The 26,099-nt window shown below is 43.7% G+C and overlaps 1 protein-coding gene across 1 annotated transcript in view; it reads right to left on the reverse strand.

Annotated features, from left to right (window-relative positions):
* ANKRD42 (ankyrin repeat domain 42) overlaps positions 1 to 16,170 on the reverse strand; it is a 30,348-nt gene extending 14,178 nt beyond the window's left edge. Inside the window, exons 1-9 of the mRNA XM_040426398.1 lie at positions 16,136 to 16,170; positions 13,250 to 13,416; positions 12,402 to 12,509; positions 12,178 to 12,297; positions 11,954 to 12,089; positions 2,692 to 2,892; positions 1,858 to 1,983; positions 1,335 to 1,440; positions 523 to 692 (exon numbers count right to left, since the gene is read on the reverse strand). Of these exons, the coding sequence (XP_040282332.1) occupies positions 523 to 692; positions 1,335 to 1,440; positions 1,858 to 1,983; positions 2,692 to 2,892; positions 11,954 to 12,089; positions 12,178 to 12,297; positions 12,402 to 12,509; positions 13,250 to 13,416; positions 16,136 to 16,157 (1,156 nt within the window). The 5' untranslated portion in view covers positions 16,158 to 16,170. The remainder of the gene's footprint in view (positions 1 to 522; positions 693 to 1,334; positions 1,441 to 1,857; positions 1,984 to 2,691; positions 2,893 to 11,953; positions 12,090 to 12,177; positions 12,298 to 12,401; positions 12,510 to 13,249; positions 13,417 to 16,135) is intronic.
* Positions 16,171 to 26,099: the final 9,929 nt, after the last annotated feature.

Here is a 26,099-nt window from a genome sequence, read left to right on the forward strand (position 1 = left end):
GACACGTTGGTCCACAATCACTTAGACTGTCATGTGGCGAGATCTGGTTTTATTTACTTATTATATGTAGTATGTACACATGCATGTATTTATTATGTATGCATGTATTTATTAGGTATTCATTTATGTGTTTTGTATTTATTATGTATGTATGCATGTATGTAATTATTATGTACGGTATCTATTATGTATGTCTGTGACATTTCTCCCAAAACTTGACCAGAGGCTCATGGTGTCAGAATTGTAGCCCAGTGGTATCCAACATATGGTTCTCCACTTGTTAGGGAAATACAACACCCAGCATGCCCTGTCAGACTGTGTGCTGGGTGTTGTAGTGTCCTACACACTGTAGACCGGATGGTTGGAGGCCACTGGTCTACACCTTAATACTTTGAGCTTGGTGCCATATTCACACTACAGCCTGGGCAGGTCTTGTCCACTCCACCAACACCACCATGCATGGAAGGGAAGTCGTAACTGCTCTTGGCATGGATTCTCCTTAGAGCAGCACTTCTCACGTACTGCGGGCCGCCTTCCTCTGTGCTGCGCTCAGATGTACGTTGTCTTGGTGGTCGGTGCTTCCTTCCACTCCGTGCCTCTCGAAGAACAAAGGATCATCCTCACTTATCTCTTCCTCTGAATCTTCATCTGTTCCTCCCCCTAGGAGCTTTACAGCAGCTAGCTGTGCAAACCTGTCAGTGACACATGAGAATACCGCCACGTCATGTAGTGCTTATATGTATTCCCCCCTCTGGCAACCTATTTTTATGGCTGCCAGAGGGGGAAAGGGACTGATTAGGAACTTATTGGGGACAATATTTATGACTGCCATATGGGGAAAGAGACTGATTGGGAACAATATTTATAGCTGCCAGATGGGGAAGGAGACTTACTGGGAACATTCTGTCTGGCAGAGGGAGAAGGAGACCGACTAGAAACGTATTGGGAACAATATTTATGGCTGCCAGATGGGGAAGGAGACTTACTGGGAACCTTCTGTCTGCCAGAGGGAGAAGGAGACCGACTAGAAACTTATTGTGGACAATATTTATAGCTGCCAGAGGGGAAAGGAGACTGGGAACTTACTAGGCAATTATATATGTGGCTACCGAAGGGAGAAATAGACTGACTGCGGACAATATTAATGGCTGGGAACTTACTGAGGGCTATATTTCTGACTGCCAGAGGGGGAAGAAGACTGTGCATTTTGCATATAAACTTGGGATAGCCTAATTAGAAGAGGCCGTTACAATACTATTTCATACTAAATCCCGTTTACAAATCATAATCCAAGACAGTGTGAGCTAGCATTGAATAGTAGATCATTAAATTACCTTTTACCAACATCTTTTGGGGTCTCCCCAGCATCGTTGGTGATGTTGTAGTCCGCCCCCATCTCCAGAAGCCACTGTATGCACTCCACCTGACCATGGCCTGCAGCTGAAGAGCACAACACTGGGTTACGACACATACATCACCCCACACATCAGATTTAGGTTCAAGCAGCAGGATCTGAGGGATAACTTTGTAGAAGATTTTAATCTAAAACTTAAAAGGGTTTTCCGAGATTTTAATACTGATGAACTCTCGTCTGGATGTCATTAGTATCTGACCCCCGCCGGTCAGCTGTCTGAGAAGGCAGCGGTGCTCCTGTGAGTGTCGTGACCTTCTCTCAGCTCACCAAGCACAGCGCCGTCAATTGTATAGTGGCTGCGATTGGTATTGCAGCCCAGCCGCATTAATTTCTATGGGGCTGAGCTGCGACAATGAATGTGACGTCACATGGCCTAAGAAAAGGGCAGGTCTGAATACAGCTATATGCCGACAGTACACTGTAGTGAAGCTTTAATCTCTTACCTTTGTGTAAGGGGGTAGAACCTTTGTCATCCCGTTCATTGACATTTATGATTCCACTCTCTACCAGTTTTCGAAGGGTCACCAGATCACCTTTGAAGGCCGCAACATGAGCGGGAAATGACAAATCTAATAGAAAAGAGCATTTAAAACTGATTGTGCTGAATGGTTTCTTAGCATATCCCTGTAAAGGTCAGATTTAGATTTTTCTGACACAGAGCTCCGAATGTTCTGCTTCCCTTCACACAACCACCACCAGGGGGAGCTTAAAAGCTTTGGACACCTTCAGGGCAATTTTTATTTTATGATTGCATTTTACTCATTTTGGACTAAAAATCATTCATTTCGATTGGTTTATTAAATTCAATAATTTATCCAAATTTTTTAGCAGTTTTTGAGATACAAAGGTTAAAAATCTGTCTATTTGCAGACTTCTGGCAGCTGAAGCCTTATCTCTGAGCTCCTGACCTCATAAACGCTCATTATAGCCAAATTCGTTATCAAACTTAAATGACTGTTTATGATAAGGCTTCACATGAGACCTCAACTGAGGGAACTCAGGACGGCCAATCTGCAAACAGACTGATTTTTAACCCCATGTATCACAAAAGCTGCTGATTTTTTTAAAAATAAAGACCAAATGAACGAATGATTTGTAGCAGAAAATGAGTAAAATGCAATCGTAAAACCGTGCCCTGACCGTAGCCTTTAACAGATTTGTAGAACTCCCCCTAGTGGATGCCATTTTCCTCTGTGTCTATGTAAAGGGAAACAACATGGATTTTTTCTTGTTACAAGTCTATGGTAGAGAACTCATCAGATACCAGATGCACTCACCCTCACTCTCCTCTGGATGGTCCCTCTCATATCCCACACTGTCTATATACTGAATGATCCTCTCCTTATAAAACCTTCTCGCCAGGTCCTTTGCCGTCTCTCCCTTATTGTTCACAGCCTCCAGGGCAAGAGTGAAGCTGGTGACTTTACTGAGCAGAAATTTTAGGCAGTGCAGGTGTCCCTCCATGGCTGCAAGGTGCACTGTACAAAGAAATTATTATATGTGGAGGTCTCATTAAATATAACGGTAATCAGCCACTAAAGAGGAATTCAATTCTGATCAACAGTTATAATACAGTTTAATTAGAGCAGTATTATAGTAGTTATATTCTTGTACATAGGAGCAGTATTATAGTAGTTATATTATTGTACATAGGAGCAGTATTATAGTAGTTATATTCTTGTACATAGGAGGCAGTATTATAGTAGTTATATTCTTGTACATAGGAGCAGTATTATAGTAGTTATATTCTTGTACATAGGAGCAGTATTATAGTAGTTATATTCTTGTACATAGGGAGCAGTATTATAGTAGTTATATTCTTGTACATAGGAGCAGTATTATAGTAGTTATATTCTTGTACATAGGAGCAGTATTATAGTAGTTATATTCTTGTACATAGGAGCAGTATTATAGTAGTTATATTCTTGTACATAGGAGCAGTATTATAGTAGTTATATTCTTGTACATAGGAGCAGTATTATAGTAGTTATATTCTTGTACATAGGAGCAGTATTATAGTAGTTATATTCTTGTACATAGGAGCAGTATTATAGTAGTTATATTCTTGTACATAGGAGCAGTATTATAGCAGTTATATTCTTGTACATAGGAGCAGTATTATAGCAGTTATATTCTTGTATATAGGAGCAGTATTATAGTAGTTATATTCTTGTATATAGGAGCAGTATTATAGTAGTTATATTCTTGTACATAGGAGGCAGTATTATAGTAGTTATATTCCTGTACATAAGAGCAGTATTATAGTAGTTATATTCTTGTACATAGGAGCAGTATTATAGTAGTTATATTCTTGTACATAGGAGCAGTATTATAGTAGTTATATTCTTGTACATAGGAGGCAGTATTATAGTCGTTATATTATTGTACATAAGAGCAGTATTATAGTAGTTATATTCTTGTACATAGGAGCAGTATTATAGTAGTTATATTCTTGTACATAGGAGCAGTATTATAGTAGTTATATTCTTGTACATAGGAGCAGTATTATAGTAGTTATATTCTTGTACATAGGAGCAGTATTACAGTAGTTATATTCTAGTACATAGGAGCAGTATTATAGTAGTTATATTCCTGTACATAGTAGGCAGTATTATAGTAGTTATATCCTTGTACATAGGAGCAGTATTATAGTAGTTATATTCTTGTACATAGGGGCAGTATTATAGTAGTTATATTCTTGTACATAGGAGCAGTATTATAGTAGTTATATTCTTGTACATAGGAGCAGTATTATAGTAGTTATATTCTTGTACATAGGAGCAGTATTATAGTAGTTATATTCTTGTACATAGGAGCAGTATTATAGTAGTTATATTCTTGTCAATTATCTTTTTATTGAAAAAGGTCAAGATCAAAGATATAAAGTTGACATTCTATACTCGTAGGTATATGGATATAGAGCATATAACAACATATCTGAGGATAAGCATATCCTCTCTTAAGTTTGCAATACAAATATACACATACCATATAACCACATGTCTGACATGTATATTACATAGTTAAGGCATTTAGTAGATGGTCAGATGGTATGCTAATACTTTGTTGTAATACCACATATTAGTTAAGCTTTAATAAAGTGCAAGTACTACTTGTATATGGTCTACAAGGACCTCTGGGATTGAGGGCAACTGCCCTAAGGACATATAAAACCAATAAAAACGATAAACAAAACAACTCTCTAGTTATTCAAGTCGAAAAGGCATTTTGTGACATTCAATCAGGTATACAGTATAATGAGCTATGTCTGGGCCAATGGACCTTTCTTAGTCTGCTAATAATGTTAATTCCCTAAATTGTAACCATGGTCTCCACATCTTAGCATGCTTCTCATGAGATCTGGATTCCCAACTAGCTAGTTCCTCTAAGCGTTGGATGAGGTCAACCTTATGTATCCAATGAGAAATGGTAGGGGGTTCAGTACTTAGCCATCTCTGAGGGATTAGCAGTCTTGCTGCCTGAATTAGTTGGGTGGCGAGGCAGCCTCTAGATGGAGATAGCGCCTTTGTAGGTAGCCACAAAAGGACCAGATCAGGTGTTAGTGTTATATCAGTATGGAAAAATTGACTTCAGAGCATTGGAGATATCATCCCAGAATGGTCTTATCCCTGCACAATACCATAGGATGTGTGAGAGGTTGCCCTCTTCTGATTTGCACCTCCAACACCGATCAGTGGAACAAAGCCCTCTTGAAAACATCTGTTTGGGCGTCATGTACCACTGTGTTAGTACCTTGAAGGAGTGTTCTTGCACTTTGACGCATCTAGAAAAGCCATGTGAATGTGCGTATAGCCTGAGGACGTCTGTTTCAGAGAAGGTTCTATTCAATTCAGTTTCCCATGTTTTCAGAAACTGTGGGCGAACATTGGATCTTGGTGTGTTCAGTGCCAGGTAGAGCAATGAGATTAATCTCTTATGTGGAGAATTAGAAGATATGATCTTCTCGAACCAAGTTTGGTCCAGGTCATAAGCTTTTTTATCTACTAGGGCCTTACCCACAGAATCAAAATCTGCAACGTCTAGGAAGTTGCATGCTTTTATGGTGTTCTTAATAGTGTGTTCGTTAGGTAATTTGCCTAAGGCATTTTCTAGGAATTCCTTTGTTGAGAAATTTCTCAGAGAGCCCCACCCCGGGGGAATATGTGTTGCTGTTGGCCTAACTGCGTAAGGAATCAGATCTGCAGGCATAACTGAGGAAGGGTTTCGTAATAAGTCATGATCTCTATTGAGTTGTTTGACCACCTGACCTGTGCCCCTGAGCAGCATCTGTGTATGTAATGAAGATGAACTCAGACCCCACAGCGCAGCCCTCTGAGATTGAGATAACTGGAACAGTTCTAACTCATTACCAAGTGTTGAGCAACTAGTTACATGAAGCTGCATCCATCTTCTGAGATGAATTGCCCTGTAGTAGAGCTGAACATCCGGTAAGGCGAAACCCCCTTGATTCCTCCGTAAAATCAGTCTGCTATGTGAAATCCTAACACTCTTACCACCCCACAGGTAGCTAGAGAAAAGTCTGCGTATCTGTGTGAAAAATGAGGCAGGGAGGAGAACAGGTAACATCTGCATGACGTATAGCACTTTAGGCAGTATAAAAGCTTTTAACAAGTTTTTCCTCCCCATCCAAGAAGCAAATGGAATGCGGAGGGAACCAAGTTGGCTCTGTATCTCGGTAATCAGGGGTTTGTAGTTCAGGTGAAAGATATTCCTTAGATCTGACGGAATTTTGATTCCTAAGTAGGAGATATGAGAGGATTGCCAGATGAAAGGTGTCGTGGTTTTAAGGGAGAGAACGCTTCTTGGGGGAGCTGATATATTCATAACTTCAGATTTAGAGTAATTTACCTTATAGTTGGAGATCTTACCATATAAGTCAAACAGAGAGAGAAGATGCGGGAAGGCCTCAACCGGGTTGGAAATTAGCACCAAAAGGTCGTCAGCATAGGCGACATTGGTGTATTCAATCATGTCATTTTTGGCTCTGACCCCTCTAATATCAGGATGTATTCTAATGGCTTGAAGGAGAGTCTCCATTACCAAGATATAGAGAGCTGGTGATAAGGGACAGCCCTGTCGGGTGCCGTTATGAATAGGGAACGAAGGTGACAGAGTGCCATTAACTCTAATTTTAGCACTTGGATTGGTATATAGGGACATAATAGCATCCTGAAATTGTGGTGGAATACCAAAACTGTGTAACGTCCTCTTCATAAAGCTCCAATTTACCCGGTCGAAGGCCTTCTCCGCATCCACGCTCAAGCAGACCAGGGGAATACCCTGTCTTTTTGCCCATTGAATGGCCGTAACTACTCTGCAGGAGTTATGGTTCCCCTCTCTTCCTGGCACGAAACCAGCTTGGTCAGGATGTATAAGCTTAGGGAGGAACAAGCTGAGACGAGAGGCCAAGAGCTTAGCCCAGACCTTAATATCAACGTTTAAGAGAGATATGGGCCTGTAACTCCCGCAGAGTGTAGGGTCCTTCCCAGGCTTAGGCAGAATAGTTACAGTAGCTTCTAGGGATTGACTATGCAGCTGCCCCCCTGTAAGAAGAGCATTGCACCAATTCGTAAGATGTGGGCATAAAATGTCCGCGAATTTTCTGTAATAGCCCACCGGAAATCCATCTGGACCGGGGCACTTTCCTAGGGGCATGGATTTCAGGATCTTCATTAACTCCGGGCCAGTAACAGGTACAGTCAGAGAACTTCCCTCTTCACTACTAAGCTGGGGTAGTTTTAGGCGGTGTAGAAAGTTGGTTACCACTAAGTCCACAGTTGGATCTAGGTGAGAGGTTCGATTATCCAGCCCGTATAGATCCTGATAAAATTTTTGAAATTCTCTGGCTATGTCTGCCGTCCTGTGTAACTGCTTACCATCAGAGGACTTGATACTGGAGATGTACATAGAGTCTTTCCTCTGCTTAATGAGGGAGGACATTAGCTTCGTTCCTTTATCACCATGAGAGAAAAAGCGAAACTGAGCATACTGATATGCCCTGGCGTGGCATGCATTGAGGTGATCTTTCAGTTTTGCTCTCAGGAGAAAAAGTTCTTGCTGTGTCTTCAAGGCTTTCGACCTCTTATGTACAGTCTCCAGATCAACAATCTGTTTAAGAAGAGAATGGAGCAACTTTTGTCTCTCTTTCTTAACTCTACTCCCTAAGGATATTAATTCTCCTCTCATTACTGATTTGTGTGTTTCCCACACAGTCTCTAGTGAGACATCTGGCGTTAAATTCACCCCAAAAAACCACGACAGCTTCCGCGACAGTGAATCAACTGCTTCCTTTTTATCTAGCAAAGTCTCATTCAGTCTCCACTGTTTATTCTGAGGGGGTAAACTGGCCAAATGTATCACCATCGATACTGGGGCATGATCCGAAATTGTGATGGGATCTATAACTGCCTGTTCTACCATGTCTATACAGGTGTTTGAGACTAGGAGATAGTCCAATCTCTTATAAACATTGTGGGCCGCAGAAAAAAAAAGTATAGTCTCTACCATTTGGGTGTACTAGGCGCCATGCATCTGTCAGTCTCGCCTCTGCTAAGCGGGCATTTATGTGACCCAGTGTCGCCTGAGTTTGCTGAGTGCAACCATCTGATGTGTCCACGAAGGGGTTCAGAGGCACGTTTAGATCTCCCCCAACCAGACATATCCCTTCTGCAAATATTGTGAATTTTTGTAGAGTTTGGGATATCCATAACTTTTGTCCCCTGTTGGGGCTATATAAACTGGCTAAAGTTATCCGCTGCGTGCCAATGAAGCCCTTCACGAACACATATCTGCCCTCAGAATCCAACTGTGAATCTGACATTTTGAAGGGAACTCTTTTGGCGATAGCGATACCTACTCCTCTTTTGGCCTTATCGAATGTGCTAAGGAACCAAGTATTGAAGTAGCTCTTTTGGAGGGTAGGAACACTTTTAGTTTTAAAATGTAGTTCCTGAAAGAAACATATATCGGTATGGGATTTTTTCAATAGGCGTAGAACTTGGGATCTCTTTTGAGGAGTGTTAAAACCCCTGACATTGAAAGAGGTACACTTTAACCTAGACATCCTGCATAACTAAGAGCAACAGTATAGAGCAGCCTGATTAGCCTTTTCACTAGAGATTTTGTGAAACATAAAACACTAACATAGTGCACAATCCAACTAAAACCTGGGACTGTGACCAAGTAACATAGGAGAGGGTTAACACGACTGAGCCGACCCCTAACAAGCAGTATGAACAGCCTGTATGCCCCTCCAAAAATGTGCTTGCACCAGGGCTGCACAGGTAGTCCCCTGATGTGAGGCATGAAGGGGGGAAAACAAGAACCACACAAGGGATCCTGTAAGTCCAGCTCACCCCGACAGACCTGGTGCAGCACAAAATGCAGTCTGGTGAAACCCAGCATGTCTGACAATATAGCTGTGGTACTACTAGACAACCTCAAACTGAGCTTATTAACTGTCATATATAGATAGTATACTACAGAAAACTATCTAAATAGCTGAAAACGGCATGTTATAACACAAACAATGTGATTGCTTAGATGCAGCAGTTCCATATAACAGGGCGACATGGATACTCAACTGTGCCCTTGTTCAATAAGCTGATAACTTTGCAGTCGAAGGCGCTCAAGTGTCCCTGAATCTGGAACCCGTCTTCCTCCTTGGCGCCGCTGTATTCCACCTCTGGGCCTCCGGTAATTCTGGTAGAGGGACCCCTGTCTCCGCCGAGGGCAGCCATGATAGGATGTCCATAGGTGTGGTCTGGAGTAGTTCCCACGCAGCTGCAAGATCCCCTGGTACTCTTATGGTGCATCTTCTGCCCCCTATGGCAAACGTTAGGCCGAAAGGAAAGAGCCACTTATAAGGGGTCTTAATGTGCCTCAGATGATCGGTGATGGGTCTGAGGGCCCTCCGCTTATTCAGCGTTGATGGCGCCAAATCCTGGAACATGAGGATCTTTGCCTCCTTGTAGGTGAGCTCCTTCTGTTCTCTTGCAGCTCTCAATATCGCCGCTGTGTCTGAATATTTCAGAAGGCCACACACCACGTCTCTTGGATTTTCATTCTCCTTCGGTTTTGGCCGGAGTGAACGGTGAATGCGTTCAATTTCTATGGCGCCAGTGTTCTCAGCACCCAAAAGGCTTTCAAAGATGGCGGCCGCCACTTCAGGTAACTCCTCGTGTGTGACTTGTTCAGGGAGACCGCGCAGACGTATATTTTTCCGCCTGCTGCGGTTCTCCTGGTCTTCGATTAGGGAGAAAGCAGTGTCCAGGGAGACCATACATGCTGCCGCGTTCGCACCCAGGGTATGTGCGTGTGTTAAGATGGCCGCTTGGTTGCCCTCCAGCGTCTCCACTCTGTGACCGATCTGTTTTAAGTCAGATTTGATCTCTTGCAGATCATGGAGTACAGGAGCTATGGCCATGGAGAGGGCCTGTTGGAGGAATTTCCTCGATATTGGGGCTGTACCTGGCTGCAACGATCCATCTTCTGGGTCAGTGTTCACTCCTGAAGCCCCTTCTGAATCCACTGACCAGTCGTCCGGTGCAGACGGCGCCATTTTAGCCCCACCGCTGGTGCTGCTGGATGACTTCTTATTAAGATAACGCTCCATGTCTGTAGCCCCACGAACAGATTTTGGGGAGTCTGTCTTGTCTGTGGGGATGAATCTGCCAACTTTCCCCATATTTTGCTGGGTTAAAGTGCAAAATTAACCAGGTTGCAGGATTGCTGGGAGAGGAGCTCTCCTACATGCGACTTTCCAGGTTGGCAGTCAGACTCCGCCCCCTATAGTAGTTATATTCTTGTATATAGGAGCAGTATTATAGTAGTTATATTCTTGTACATAGGAGCAGTATTATAGTAGTTATATTCTTGTACATAGGAGGCAGTATTATAGTAGTTATTATATTCTTGTACATAGGAGCAGTATTATAGTAGTTATATTCTTGTATATAGGAGCAGTATTATAGTAGTTATATTCTTGTACATAGGAGCAGTATTATAGTAGTTATATTCTTGTACATAGGAGCAGTATTATAGTAGTTATATTCTTGTACATAAGAGCAGTATTATAGTAGTTATATTCTTGTACATAGGAGCAGTATTATAGTAGTTATATTCTTGTACATAGGAGCAGTATTATAGTAGTTATATTCTTGTACATAGGAGCAGTATTATAGTAGTTATATTCTTGTACATAGGGAGCAGTATTATAGTAGTTATATTCTTGTACATAGGAGCAGTATTATAGTAGTTATATTCTTGTACATAGGAGCAGTATTATAGTAGTTATATTCTTGTACATAGGAGCAGTATTATAGTAGTTATATTCTTGTACATAGGAGCAGTATTATAGTAGTTATATTCTTGTACATAGGGAGCAGTATTATAGTAGTTATATTCTTGTACATAGGGAGCAGTATTATAGTAGTTATATTCTTGTACATAGGAGGTAGTATTATAGTAGTTATATTCTTGTACATAGGAGGCAGTATTATAGTAGTTATATTCTTGTACATAGGAGCAGTATTATAGTAGTTATATTCTTGTACATAGGAGCAGTATTATAGTAGTTATATTCTTGTACATAGGAGCAGTATTATAGTAGTTATATTCTTGTACATAGGAGGCAGTATTATAGTAGTTATATTCTTGTACATAGGAGGCAGTATTATAATAGTTACATTCTTGTACATAGGAGCAGTATTATAGTAGTTATATTCTTGTACATAGGGGCAGTATTATAGTAGTTATATTCTTGTACATAGGAGCAGTATAATAGTAGTTATATTCTTGTACATAGGAGCCGTATTATAGTAGTTATATTCTTGTACATAGGAGCAGTATTATAGTAGTTATATTCTTGTACATAGGGGCAGTATTATAGTAGTTATATTCTTGTACATAGGAGCAGTATTATAGTAGTTATATTCTTGTACATAGGAGGTAGTATTATAGTAGTTATATTCTTGTACATAGGAGCAGTATTATAGTAGTTATATTCTTGTACATAGGAGCAGTATTATAGTAGTTATATTCTTGTACATAGGAGCAGTATTATAGTAGTTATATTCTTGTACATAGGATGCAGTATTATAGTAGTTATATTCTTGTACATAGGAGCAGTATTATAGTAGTTATATTCTTGTACATAGGAGGCAGTATTATAGTAGTTATATTCTTGTACATAGGAGCAGTATTATAGTAGTTATATTCTTGTACATAGGAGCAGTATTATAGTAGTTATAATCTTGTACATAGGAGCAGTATTATAGTAGTTATATTCTTGTACATAGGGGCAGTATTACAGTAGTTATAATATTGTACATAGGAGCAGTATTATAGTAGTTATATTCCTGTACATAGGAGCAGTATGATAGCAGTTATATTCCTGTACATAGGAGGCGGTATTATAGTAGTTATATTCTTGGACATAGGATCAGTATTATAGTAGTTATAATATTGTACATAGATGTCAGTATTATACTGTAATAAAAAATCTGTTAGCACAAATACCTGGCGAGTTTCCATTTTGATCGATTTCTACTACAGTAGCCCCCCACCTCACAAGAAGTTGTAAACAGCCAAGTCGACCATGAAATGCAGCGTAATGAACCGGTGTCCAGCCATTAATATCAGGGCTGCTTGTATCCTGTAATAAATACAACACATATGGAATGCTACAACCCCACACTCACTTATCAGTATAACACATAATCGGTATATTACACCATGCTCACCGCTCCACTACGCAGAATGCTCTGTAGAGTGAATGAGTGTCCATGGGACGCGGCCAGGTGTGCAGCAGTGCACTGACGGTCGTCTTTAGCTGACAAGTCTGCTCCGCTGAGTATCAGGGCCTGTAATAAAGAAAAAGAAGGTGTAAATCCCCGGCTCGTACTGTAAAATCGTCTTATATGATAGACAGGCCTGGACCCGGAGACACCACTGAATTACTCTGTACCTGCATGCAGGCGTCTTGGCCTTTTATGGCAGCTAAGTGAGCTGCCGTCCACCTTCTGGTGGTAACGTCGGTGATGTCAGCTCCATGCCATAACAGCCAATGAAGACACTGCAAGATGACAGACACACTGATTATAGTGAGAATCAAAGGGAATGTGTGCCCTATAAAATCAAATGTTATTACTTAACTAGTTTACAAATTCTGTGCTGATTAATTTTTCTTTATATCTTTATAATGGTTGCAGTTCAGTATTCCTGGTACAGAGCTCTAAATCCCCTGCAGAGGCAGAAAGTTACAAACAAATCTGCCTCTGGCCACCACTAGAGGGAGCTTCTGAGCTTACTGCATACTTTTACATGGAACTCCATAATAACCTAGTATGCACCTTAAAGGGTTAGGGGAGAATCTAACTGCAGGGGCACCTTGGGATAGGGGATATGTTGTCTTAATGGGACAACCCCTTTAAGATAGGAATATTAATATTTAGGCAGAGCCATAAAAATCTACAAAATTTACCAATGGGGTTGTCTAAAAAAAATTAGTCCTGAATTGATCTTTCTGGCCCTTAAAGTCTCCAGCAGTTTGACCACTCGCACTTCAGTGTTCAATCGGGGCTTTACGCAACTTTTATATAAAAAAATTCTTGTCCCTCACAACTTTTGAAAAGTGGGAATGGCTTGATGTGGAGGGCGGGTCCTCCAGTGGACTGACAGGTTTACTTATGCCAAAAACTGTCACAAATTCTAGAGCAAACTGCAGGCGTCGATTCTAATTTCTGATGTAAGGACGGCCAAAGACTCCCCAAGCTTAGTAAATCGCCCTCATTGTATTTGGAAGTTGTTAATCACCTCCAGACTCCCGGAGTGTGCGGCCCAGTGCAGCGGAGTAAACCTATGGACCGGGTCCACGTCATTCACGCTACTCCCGTTCTTCACCAGTGCCGCTAGCTCTTCAACATGTCCGCACCTCACCGCCTCGTGGATGCTGCTGAGCTCTCGCCTCTTGTGCTGCACGGCTGTAGCGTCCAGGGGCAGAATACACACGGGTCAATATCTTGGAGAAAATACTTTATATACATTGATCAGATAAATGCGTGATCAGTGGGGGCCCCTCCGCTGGGACCGGTCAAGGACTGGGACAGGGCTCGGATGTTTCAGCCAATTCCATACAGTTTGGATGGAGCAGCCGCGCGCACGCGCAACCCGCCTTGTGTCAACTGCTCCATACAGCGGTAGTGGGGGTAAGAGGATACAGGGGGCGTGACCTACTTTCTAGTGATTGTGGGGGGACTCATTCATCCATACTGTATGTGGGAAATGGACGGCACTCAGGACAAGCGCCTGAAGTACAGCCGCTCATTGTGTGCTGGACTTTTCTGGTTGGTGGTTTAAGGCGGGATCGGCTGACGGGTGCACTGTATTATATTGGTTTTTTCTTCTATGTTATCCCCTTCTCTGTGCATCTGGCAATTTTTATCTATTGATGGCGGTAAGTGGTTGGAGCGCAGGACGAGCAAGTGCGCTATGCTCCAGTCATTGACTGAGGGAGATAAACCAGTGCTCGGCTATCTGAATGGAAGAATCAGGGCACATGCTCCATTCATACCGGGGACACGGGACCCCCTGATTGTGGGGGTCTCAGCAGTCAGACCCCTCATGATACAACACATTTGTGAAAAGCCTTGTCATAAGGCCACGCCTCTAACTCCACCCACTGTCTACCTATACACACCCAATCCCACCCAGCCCCCTTAGTGCCCCCACACAGTAGTTATTCCCTTAGTGCCCCCACACAGTAGTTATTCCCTTAGTGCCCCCACACAGTAATTATTCCCTTATTGTCCCCACACAGTAGTTATGTCTCCTTAGTGCCCACACACAGTAGTTATGTCTCCTTAGTGCCCCCACACAGTAGTTATGTCTCCTTAGTGCCCCCACACAGTAGTTATGTCCCCTTAGTGCCCCCACACAGTAGTTATGTCCCCTTAGTGCCCCCACACAGTAGTTATGTCCCCTTAGTGTCCCCACACAGTAGTTAAAGTGTAACTGTCATTCTTATTTTTTTATTCTTGTAATGTGTAGGGGCAGTGAGTGATACTGAATATTTTGTAATATACGTTAATTACTGAAATCATACATTTCTATTAGAAAAATAGCTCTAAAGTGGCCCATTTTGAGCCTTAGCGGCGCTCCTCTGTCTTCAGTTTACACAACTGTGGAGACCTACTCAACGCTGACTGTGTTATGTAAGCAGAAGACAGAGGAGCGCCGCTAAGGCTCAAAATGGGCCACATTAAAGCTATTTTTCTAATAGAAATGTATGATTTCAGTAATTAAAGTATATTACAAAAATGGTCAACATCACTACCCCTATACATTACAAGAATAAAAAAATGACAGTTACACTTTAAGCCCCCATAGTGCCACCACACAGTAACTGTTCCCCATTTTACAGTACTGTTCCTCCGATGAGCAAAGAAGATCCTGCTCTCCCCAGCAGTAGTCGTGCTGTCTGATACCCTGGCTGGGGAATGAGCCTCGGACTCTGTTCTCTCCAGGAGCAATAACTTCAGGGCATTGAGTCTGCTGCAGGGGAGAGCGCCGGCCGCTGAATGGTGAAGTAGGAAGCTGACTGACTGCTCACTTCTTAACTTTTGCAGTCAACTGCATGCTTAGGACACACATAGGGTTAAAAGAGGGACATACTGGAAATCCAGGACTGTCCTGCCGGATCCGGGACGGCTGGGAGGTGGGCTATGACCTATCCTGTAAATAGGCGATAAGGTCTGGTTCTGGCACCAAAATACATGAATGAAGCGTCAGTACACGTGTTTGATCTGCTTCTCCGTTCATTCTGGGGGCCCTGTGGGGAGCGGAGCCCGCATTGCTGTAAACAGGTGTGGTTCTCAGCGGCAGGACCCCTACTGGTCAGCTAATTATTCTCTATCCTGTGAATAGGACATAACTTGAAATAACTGGATTACCCCTTTAACCATATAGACTTCGTAGGGGGTGGGGGCCCCGCACTTTATGCAATCTACAAATGGTGCATTCACACTACTGAATGTATTTTGCAGTCGGAGAAACATGGATCTGCAAAATAAGGATGATGATGTCCATGCTGCTTCAGTTTTTTTTTTTTTTTTTGCGTACTCGTTGACTTTAATGGCTCCGTGGTCCACATATGCAGTCAAAAATAGGACACGTTTTATCTTTTTGCGGAACGGACATACGGATGCGGTGAGCGCACTGATGTCTTCCATGTGCTTTCCGCATGATATGTCCATTCCACAAGATAGAACATCCTATTCTTGGCTGCAAATGCGGACCCGTTGAAGTCAATGGGTCCACACAAAAAAATAAATAAATGGACGTCCTCCTTATTTTGCGGATCCGTAATATACATACAGTCGTGTAAATGCCCCAAAGGAGTAAAAAAAAAAATATATATATATAATAGGGGGGGGGGGGGGGCGGATTGACCTTTTTTACCCCCAAAATATTTCTGCAAAAAATTGTGTAAAAGTAAAGCACCAGCCATCTTTAAAAACATTGTGGAGTATAATCAGGCAGCAAAAAATTTAAAAAAATCTCAAAACGGGGTAAGTAGAACGCGGTCAATAAGGGGTTAAACCCAGCTGCAGTGATAGGGGAGCAACGCCCGTGACCGGCAGGCATGCTGGGACTTGTGGTTGCAGAATGTAACAGGACATATTGACGCCGCCTGCCTCTCACCTTCTCCAGACACCGCCGGCATAATTCAGCTTCTGGCAATTAGTAAATATGGGATTTTAGAGGCAACTTCCGGGACGCGACGAAGGTTCCCATGGAAACTATGTATGTCTTACGTCATTTCCGCTGAGACGTATGAGCGGACGGGAAGACGCCATTTTCTAAACTGGCACGGCAGTAGAGGCTTCCAGTCTCTCTCGTCCTTGATAATAGGGGGTAAAATTCTATCCGTGCCGGGAGCACGGAGTGTAGACGTGCGGCTGTCTGTGCACAGAGATAAGTCATTAGTGCCTCTACTAGTGCAGGGAATGCTGGGACTTGTAGTTTAGACGGCTTGTTTGCAGTCGGAGGAACATTCCATTATGAGGCTATAGGAGGCGCCGTTTTCCTTATGCGAGCCCCGTGTTTGGCACTGTGCACACTGCTAGCGGTTATGTGCTGCACCCTGTGGTCAGGACTTGTCTGAAAAGCCTATGTCTGGGGTTATTATGAGGAAACCAAAGGGATATATTTTGGGGGCCCTGTGTTATGACAATATTATGCGGGCCCTGTGTTATAAGGAGACGGAAGGGATATATTATGGGGCCCCCTGTGTTATAAGGACACTGAAGGGCTATATTATGGGGGCCCTGTGTTATAAGGACACTGAAGGGCTATATTATGGGGGCCCTGTGTTATAAGGAGATGGAAGGGCTATATTATGGGGGCCCTGTGTTATAAGGAGATGGAAGGGCTATATTATGGGGCCCTGTGTTATAGGGAGATGGAAGGGCTATATTATGGGGGCCATGTGTTATAAGGACACTGAAGGGCTATATTATGGGGGCCCTGTGTTATGAGGACACTGAGGGGCTATATTATGGGGGCCCTGTGTTATAAGGAGATGGAAGGGCTATATTATGGGGGCCCTGTGTTATCAGGACACTGAGGGACTATATTATGGGGGCCCTGTGTTATAAGGACACTGAAGGGTTATATTATAGGGCCCTGTGTTATAAGGAGATGGAAGGGCTATATTAGGGGGGCCCGGTGTTATAAGGAGATGGAAGGGTTATATTATGGGGCCCTGTGTTATACAGTTGCAAGAAAAAGTATGTGAACCCTTTGGAATGATATGGATTTCTGCACAAATTGGTCATAAAATGTGATCTGATCTTCATCTAAGTCACAACAATAGACAATCGCAGTCTGCTTAAACTAATAACACACAAAGAATTAAATGTTACTATGTTTTTATTGAACACACCATGTAAACATTCACAGTGCAGGTGGAAAAACTATGTGAACCCCTAGACTAATGACATCTCCAAGAGCTAATTGGAGTGAGGTGTCAGCCAACTGGAGTCCAATCAATGAGATGAGATTGGAGGTGTTGGTTACAGCTGCCCTGCCCTATAAAAAACACACACCAGTTCTGGGTTTGCTTTTCACAAGAAGCATTGCCTGATGTGAATGATGCCTCGCACAAAAGAGCTCTCAGAAGACCTACGATTAAGAATTGTTGACTTGCATAAAGCTGGAAAGGGTTATAAAAGTATCTCCAAAAGCCTTGCTGTTCATCAGTCCACGGTAAGACAAACTGTCTATAAATGGAGAAAGTTCAGGTCTGCTGCTACTCTCTCTAGGAGTGGCTGTCCTGTAAAGATGACTGCAAGAGCACGCGCAGACTGCTCAATGAGGTGAAGAAGAATCCTAGAGTGTCAGCTAAAGACTTACAAAAGTCTCTGGCATATGGTAACATCCCTGTTAGCGAATCTACGATACGTAAAACACTAAACAAGAATGATTTCATGGGAGGATACCACAGGGGAAGCCACTGCTGTCCAAAAAAACATTGCTGCACGTTTAGTTTGCACAAGAGCACCTGGATGTTCCACAGCAGTACTGGCAAAATATTCTGTGGACAGATGAAACCAAAGTTGACTTGTTTGGAAGAAACACACAACACTATGTGTGGAGAAAAAGAGGCACAGGACACCAACATCAAAACCTCATCCCAACTGTGAAGTATGGTGGTGGGGGCATCATGGTTTGGGGCTGCTTTGCTGCGTCAGGGCCTGGACGGATTGCTATCATCGAAGGAAAAATGAATTCCCAAGTTTATTAAGACATTTTGCAGGAGAACTTAAGGCCATCTGTCCACCAGCTGAAGCTCAACAGAAGATGGGTGTTGCAACAGGACAACGATCCAAAGCATAGAAGTAAATCAACAACAGAATGGCTTAAACCAGTGATGCCAAATGCGGCCCACGAAGCCGTGTAATGCGGCCCGCGCAGTGACCGGACTTAATCAGCACAGGGCGCGCTGCGAACGGCACAGGCAGCAAAGCGATCTCCCCACCCAGCGCCGCCTCATAGCTAATTTATTCACTGCACTTGCCTCTGTGAAATTGATGAGAAGCGCTGTAATCTCACACAGGCAGAGGCATCGAAGTGCGCATGCACCGTCTTCCTGGCCTCTGCCAGTGTGCCTGTGCGAGATTACGGAGCTTCTCTTCAATTTCACAGACGCAAGTGCAGTGAATAAATTAGCTAGGAAGCGGCTCTGGATGGGGGGGGGGGGATCTGTGAAGGACACTGAAGGGGTGGGGATCTGTGGAGGACACTGAAGGGGGGGGATCTGTGGAGGACACTGAAGGGGGGGGATCTGTGGAGGACACTGAAGGGGGGGATCTGTGGAGGACACTGAATGGGGGGATCTGTGGACGACACTGAATGGGGGGATTTGTGGAGGACACTGAATGGGGGGATCTGTGGACGACACTTAGGGGGATGTTGGGGTGGGAGGTCCTGGAGGGGTGTTTGGGTGGGAGCTCTGGAAGGGGTGGGAGGTCCGATAGGTATGTGGGCGTGGGAGATCCGGGAGGGGGGCCCATAATTTTTTTTGCTATGGGGCCCAGTCATTTCTAGCTACGCCCCTGATTGGTAAGATTGGGCGGGCACTGGAGCGATAGAGCGCCCTGCTGTAGGAGAAGCCGGCGGGAGATGAAAGGAGGAGGGGCCAGCTCCTGGTGGTGTCGGGCACACGCCGCAAGCATGGCGGTGGAGGATCTGACTGAAGCCTAAAGACCAGACATCAAGATAGACCTGCAGAAGAAGGTGACAGCGCAGTATGTGATGTATACATGTGTGTAATGTATGTAGTGCAGTGTGTGATCATCACATACTGCACTACATACATTACACACATGTATACATCACATGACCCCTCACAGTAATAATGCCAAGATATGTGCCCTCTTCACAGATTTAATGCTCACACATGCCCCCTCACAGTAGTTATGCCCAGATATGTGCCCCCTCACAGTAGTTATGCCTAGATATGTGCCCCCTAACAGTAATAATGCCAAGATATGTGCCCTCTTCACAGATGTAATGCTCACACATGCCCCCTCACAGTAGTTATGCCCAGATATGTGCCCTCTTCACAGTAGTTATGCCCTGATATGTGCCCCCTCACAGTAGTTATGCCGATATGTGCCCCCTCACAGTAGTTATGCCAGATATGTGCCCTCTTCACAGTAGTAATGCTCACTCGTGCCCCCTCACAGTAGTTATGCCCTGATAAGTACCCTCCTCACAGCTCACAGTAGTTATGCCCTGATATGTACCCTCCTCACAGCTCACAGTAGTTATGCCCTGATATGTGCCCCCTCACAGTAGTTATGCCCAGATATGTGCCCCCTCACAGTAGTTATGCCAGATATGTGCCCTCTTCACAGTAGTAATGCTCACTCGTGCCCCCTCACAGTAGTTATGCCCTGATAAGTACCCTCCTCACAGCTCACAGTAGTTATGCCCTGATATGTGCCCCCTCACAGTAGTTATGCCAGATATGTGCCCTCTTCACAGTAGTAATGCTCACTCGTGCCCCCTCACAGTAGTTATGCCCTGATAAGTACCCTCCTCACAGCTCACAGTACTTATACCCTGATATGTGCCCTCCTCACAGTAGTTATACCCTGATATGTGCCCTCCTCACAGTAGTTATACCCTGATATGTGCCCTCCTCACAATAGTTATGTCCAGATATGTGCCCCCTCACAGTAGTTATGCCAGATAAACCATTTGAAAAACTGCTGTCATTCAGCTAAGGCTATAAAAACTTGTAAACTCAGATTGTTAGCTTAAACTTTAAACAGGACTATGGGATTCTACTAGGGAAATCAGGTTTTACAATAAATGCCCCGTCCTGGATCCCCCCACTGCCCGATCTTCAGCAGAAGATCAGCACACAAAGGAGAAGGCAGCGGCTTCCTGGCCAGTAGTTCTGTGGTAATGACATGTATGCTTCCTTTATTTCCTTCAAGGAATGTATAAAATACATTTGCATATTAAATACAGAGGAGTCGGAAGTACCAAAAACTGAGGAGTCTGAGTCGGACCATTTATCTACCGACTCCACAGCCCTGGTTATAAGGACACTGAAGGGCTATATTATGGGGGCCCTGTGTTATAAGGAGACGGAAGGGCTATATTATGGGGCCCTGTGTTATAAGGAGACGGAAGGGCTATATTATGGGGCCCTGTGTTATAAGGACACTGAAGGGCTATATTATGGGGCCCTGTGTTATAAGGAGACGGAAGGGCTATATTATGGGGCCATGTGTTATAAGGACACTGAAGGGCTATATTATGGGGGCCCTGTGTTATAAGGACACTGAAGGGCTATATTATGGGGCCCTGTGTTATAAGGACACTGAAGGGCTATATTATGGGGCCCTGTGTTATAAGGACACTGAAGGGCTATATTATGGGGCCCTGTGTTATAAGGAGACGGAAGGGCTATATTATGGGGCTGTGTTATAAGGACACTGAAGGGCTATATTATGGGGCCCTCTGAACCCTGTGGCTGGCCATGTGGACAGTGGGTTCTGTAGTCATATGTGCTGTGATCCAAGGCTCTTATTTACATACACTGGGGGGTGGAGCAACAGAGGGGATCGGTGAGTATTGATTTTTTTTCCCCCCATTTCAAACCTGTTTTCTAATAAAATGATTCCACTGGGAAACTCTTTTAAAGGTGTTGTCTCATTACTTATCTGAATGCATTGGCGGACGCATGCACGCTGCCGCTCTATGGAGCTGCCAGATATTGCTGAGCGCTTGTGCTCTGTTATCTCTGGCAGTCCAGTACAGTTCAATGGAGCAGGGGACATGCATACGTGTCTGCAGCCCCATTTAAACAGGTAAACACAGGCCCCTGTCCTAGTGATTAGCAGGGGCTCCAGTGGTTGGGCCCCCGCTGATCAGACACATCCTCTATCCTGTGGATAGGCCATAAGTTCCTAACATGTCTGTTTTAATAACTGCTTGCCTCCCTATGTGATCTGAAATCTGGAGCATCTATTCTTATGACTCTGTGTTGTGCCATTTCTCTATTATTCCTGCTAGCAGTTTGCTATGAAGGTCCAGATGGGTGTTACCTAATTGGGGTGTGTCCCTGCCGTCTGATTATGGCAGCACTGATTGGATAGTGTCAGAAGGTGTACAGACACACCGTCAACTGATAACACCCATTTGGACCTTCATTGTAGGCAGCTAGTAATTCATAACTTAATATAGGCACATCATAGATTTATAAGAATAGATGCTCCAGAATTGTTATTACATGGGGGATGGAAGTGGTTACTGAAGCAGACATGTCAGGAGAGGTGCCAACTCTTCTCTAAGATACTTTTCTTTATGTTTTCACCCCTCTTACCAATCACAGACCGTTACTGTCATCACCCCAGCGGACATCCTCTATTGACCCCAGAGTGATACAGGAACTTGTCTTCATGTTATCACCACTCTCTACATCCTCCAGTGACGGTAGAAGGATACAGGAACTTGTCTTCATGTTATCACCACTCTCTACACCCTCCAGTGACCGTAGAAGGATACAGGAACTTGTCTTCATGTTATCACCACTCTCTAGACCCTCCAGTGACCTTAGAAGGATACAGGAACTTGTCTTCATGTTATCACCACTCTCTACATCCTCCAGTGACGGTAGGATACAGGAACTTGTCTTCATGTTATCACCACTCTCTACATCCTCCAGTGACCTTAGAAGGATACAGGAACTTGTCTTCATGTTATCACCACTCTCTACACCCTCCAGTGACGGTAGGATACAGGAACTTGTCTTCATGTTATCACCACTCTCTACACCCTCCAGTGACGGTAGGATACAGGAACTTGTCTTCATGTTATCACCACTCTCTACACCCTCCAGTGACGGTAGGATACAGGAACTTGTCTTCATGTTATCACCACTCTCTACAGCCTCCAGTGACGGTAGAAGGATACAGGAACTTATCTTCATGTTATTACCCCACCCGTACATCCTCCAGTGACCGTAGAAGGATACAGGAACTTGTCTTCATGTTATCACCACTCTCTATATCCTCCAGTGACGGTAGAAGGATACAGGAACTTATCTTCATGTTATTACTCCACCAGTGAACCTACAGGAACTTATCTTCATGTTATTACCCCACCGTACATTCTCCAGTGACCGTAGAAGGATACAGGAACTTGTCTTCATGTTATCACCACTCTCTACATCCTCCAGTGACCTTAGAAGGATACAGGAACTTGTCTTCATGTTATCACCACTCTCTAGACCCTCCAGTGACGGTAGGATACAGGAACTTGTCTTCATGTTATCACCACTCTCTACACCCTCCAGTGACGGTAGGATACAGGAACTTGTCTTCATGTTATCACCACTCTCTACAGCCTCCAGTGACGGTAGAAGGATACAGGAACTTATCTTCATGTTATTACCCCACCGTACATCCTCCAGTGACCGTAGAAGGATACAGGAACTTGTCTTCATGTTATCACCACTCTCTACACCCTCCAGTGACCGTAGAAGGATACAGGAACTTGTCTTCATGTTATCACCACTCTCTATATCCTCCAGTGACGGTAGAAGGATACAGGAACTTATCTTCATGTTATTACTCCACCAGTGAACCTACAGGAACTTATCTTCATGTTATTACCCCACCGTACATTCTCCAGTGACCGTAGAAGGATACAGGAACTTGTCTTCATGTTATCACCACTCTCTACATCCTCCAGTGACGGTAGAAGGATACAGGAACTTATCTTCATGTTATTACCCCACCGTACATCCACCAGTGAACCTACAGGAACTTATCTTCATGTTATTACCCCACCGTACATCCTCCAGTGACCGTAGAAGGATACAGGAACTTGTCTTCATGTTATCACCACTCTCTACACCCTCCAGTGACCGTAGAAGGATACAGGAACTTGTCTTCCTGTTATCACCACTCTCTACATACTCCAGTGACCGTAGGATACAGGAACTTGTCTTCATGTTATCACCACTCTCTATATCCTCCAGTGACGGTAGAAGGATACAGGAACTTATCTTCATGTTATTACCCCACCGTACATCCACCAGTGAACCTACAGGAACTGATCTTCATGTTATTACCCCACCGTACATTCTCCAGTGACCGTAGAAGGATACAGGAACTTGTCTTCATGTTATCACCACTCTCTACATCCTCCAGTGACGGTAGAAGGATACAGGAACTTATCTTCATGTTATTACCCCACCGTACATCCACCAGTGAACCTACAGGAACTTATCTTCATGTTATTACCCCACCGTACATCCTCCAGTGACCGTAGAAGGATACAGGAACTTGTCTTCATGTTATCACCACTCTCTACACCCTCCAGTGACCGTAGAAGGATACAGGAACTTGTCTTCCTGTTATCACCACTCTCTACATACTCCAGTGACCGTAGGATACAGGAACTTGTCTTCATGTTATCACCACTCTCTATATCCTCCAGTGACGGTAGAAGGATACAGGAACTTATCTTCATGTTATTACCCCACCGTACATCCACCAGTGAACCTACAGGAACTGATCTTCATGTTATTACCCCACCGTACATTCTCCAGTGACCGTAGAAGGATACAGGAACTTGTCTTCATGTTATCACCACTCTATACATCCTCCAGTGAGGGTAGAAGGATACAGGAACTTATCTTCATGTTATTACCCCACCAGTGAACCTACAGGAACTTATCTTCATGTTATTACCCCACCGTACATCCTCCAGAGGATACAGGAGCTGCCTCCGTATTATCACTCTGCTGTACATCCTCCAGAGGGCTATAGGAACTTGTATTCATCTAATCACCCCTGTACATCCTTCAATGACCCTAAAGGCATATAGGAACTTGTCTTCATGTGATCACTGCTGTACATCCTCCAGTGACCTCAGAGGGCTATAGGAACTTGTCTTCATGTTATCACCGCTGTACATCCTTCCATACAGGAACTTGTGTTTATGTTATCACCCTGCCATACATCCTACAGTGACCCCAGACGGAAACAGGAACTTGTCTTTGGATTAGCACCCCACTGTGCTTCCATCAGTGACCCTACAGGCATCATAGAGGATGTGTCCTCTCACATTAAAAAGGGGAGAATTTGGGTAAATAAAACGCCTGCACCTAATCAGATTGGTCAAGGTCTATTGGATTCTAGATCATGCAGATTTGGTCTCGGGACAGTAGGGGTCTTACAATGGAGTGACCTGTAACATGGGCCACCAACATCAGCTGTAGACTTCATGAACCCAAGCTTACTTAAGACTAATTCACATCAAACGGCAACAGTGTGGCGCAAAACTAGACACAACCCATGGACAGGTGCAGCACTGGTAGTCATCTTGCTGTTTATATATTCATGACAGACGTTCGAGAGATTTGTTTGAAAAGTTCTTTATAGTGTAATCTGTACGAAAATGGAAGCATTTCATAAATACTTGGGCCCCGATTTATCATACCGTCACTCTAGAATTCTGGCATAAAAAAAAGTCGCAAAATAAGGCTTTTGCAATTTTTTTGCACTCACCTGCGCATAATAGATGCGATTGTGCAAAAACATGCAACTTTTTACACTCATTTGCGCAAAATTTTGCAACTTTTTGCATGTGTACCCCACTGACTCGTTTTGCAATATGGATGGGAAAGTGGGCATGGTTAGCTATGTTAAGGAGTTTCACTCCAGATTAATCATTGAGACTTTTTTTTTAAAGTCGCAATCTCACTCCAGGAGCAGGGTGGAGCAGGAAAATTGGAGGAGCTTCTCTAGACAGAAGTGTTCGGTTTAAGGACAAGCCATCATTTATAATGGGCTGGGCAACCTGAAACCCCTTCCACACACGCAACTTAGGAAGCAGGACATAATCTTGCAAACACTGGGGGCAAGATTACTATTATTTCTAGGCTTAGTGTTCCACTAAAAGCTATGGACAACTTTTAAGTAAATGAGTAAAACAAATTCACTGCAAATGCAGAAGTAAGTAACTTTCTGATCTTCATTAAACACTACCTTATCATTTTACTTCTGCAGTGTGTGTGTAACTCCTTCACACCTAGCTGCTGAAAATGACAAATCTATCATAGCTCTGCTCTCTTTCTCTAAATGTTATATATAACAGCAGGGAGGGGGATGAGGTTATACATGGCTGATCAGAATGTGGAGGGGGAGAAAGCATCTAAGGAGCATATCTCACAGAGGATTATAGATGGAATGGAAAGTAATACACAAGGCAGTGTGCAGGGGAAATATCACAGGCTTAGGGCTGCAGCTATTGATTATTTTAGTAATCAAGTATTCTACCGATTGAGTACTCCAAGAAGAAAAAGATAAAAGAACTTTTTCTATAAAAATTCATCAGCTCCCCTGCCATCAGTTCCCTCCAGTGCCAGCAGCTTCCCCGTGTCAACAGTTGCTCCCCCTCCCAGTGCCATCAGTTTCCCCACTCCCCCTCCTTAGCACCAGTGCCCAGACACACCAGTGAACTAAAATACTTACCTTTCCTATATGGGCACTGCCAACACTCCAGAGATCTTCCATTCTCTTTCACGCGCTGCACTGGGACCTGACGTCACACAGCATCAGGTCATAGTGCGTGCTTA

This window comes from Bufo bufo, chromosome 3 (genome assembly GCF_905171765.1).
Source record: "Bufo bufo chromosome 3, aBufBuf1.1, whole genome shotgun sequence".
Classification (NCBI taxonomy): domain Eukaryota; kingdom Metazoa; phylum Chordata; class Amphibia; order Anura; family Bufonidae; genus Bufo; species Bufo bufo.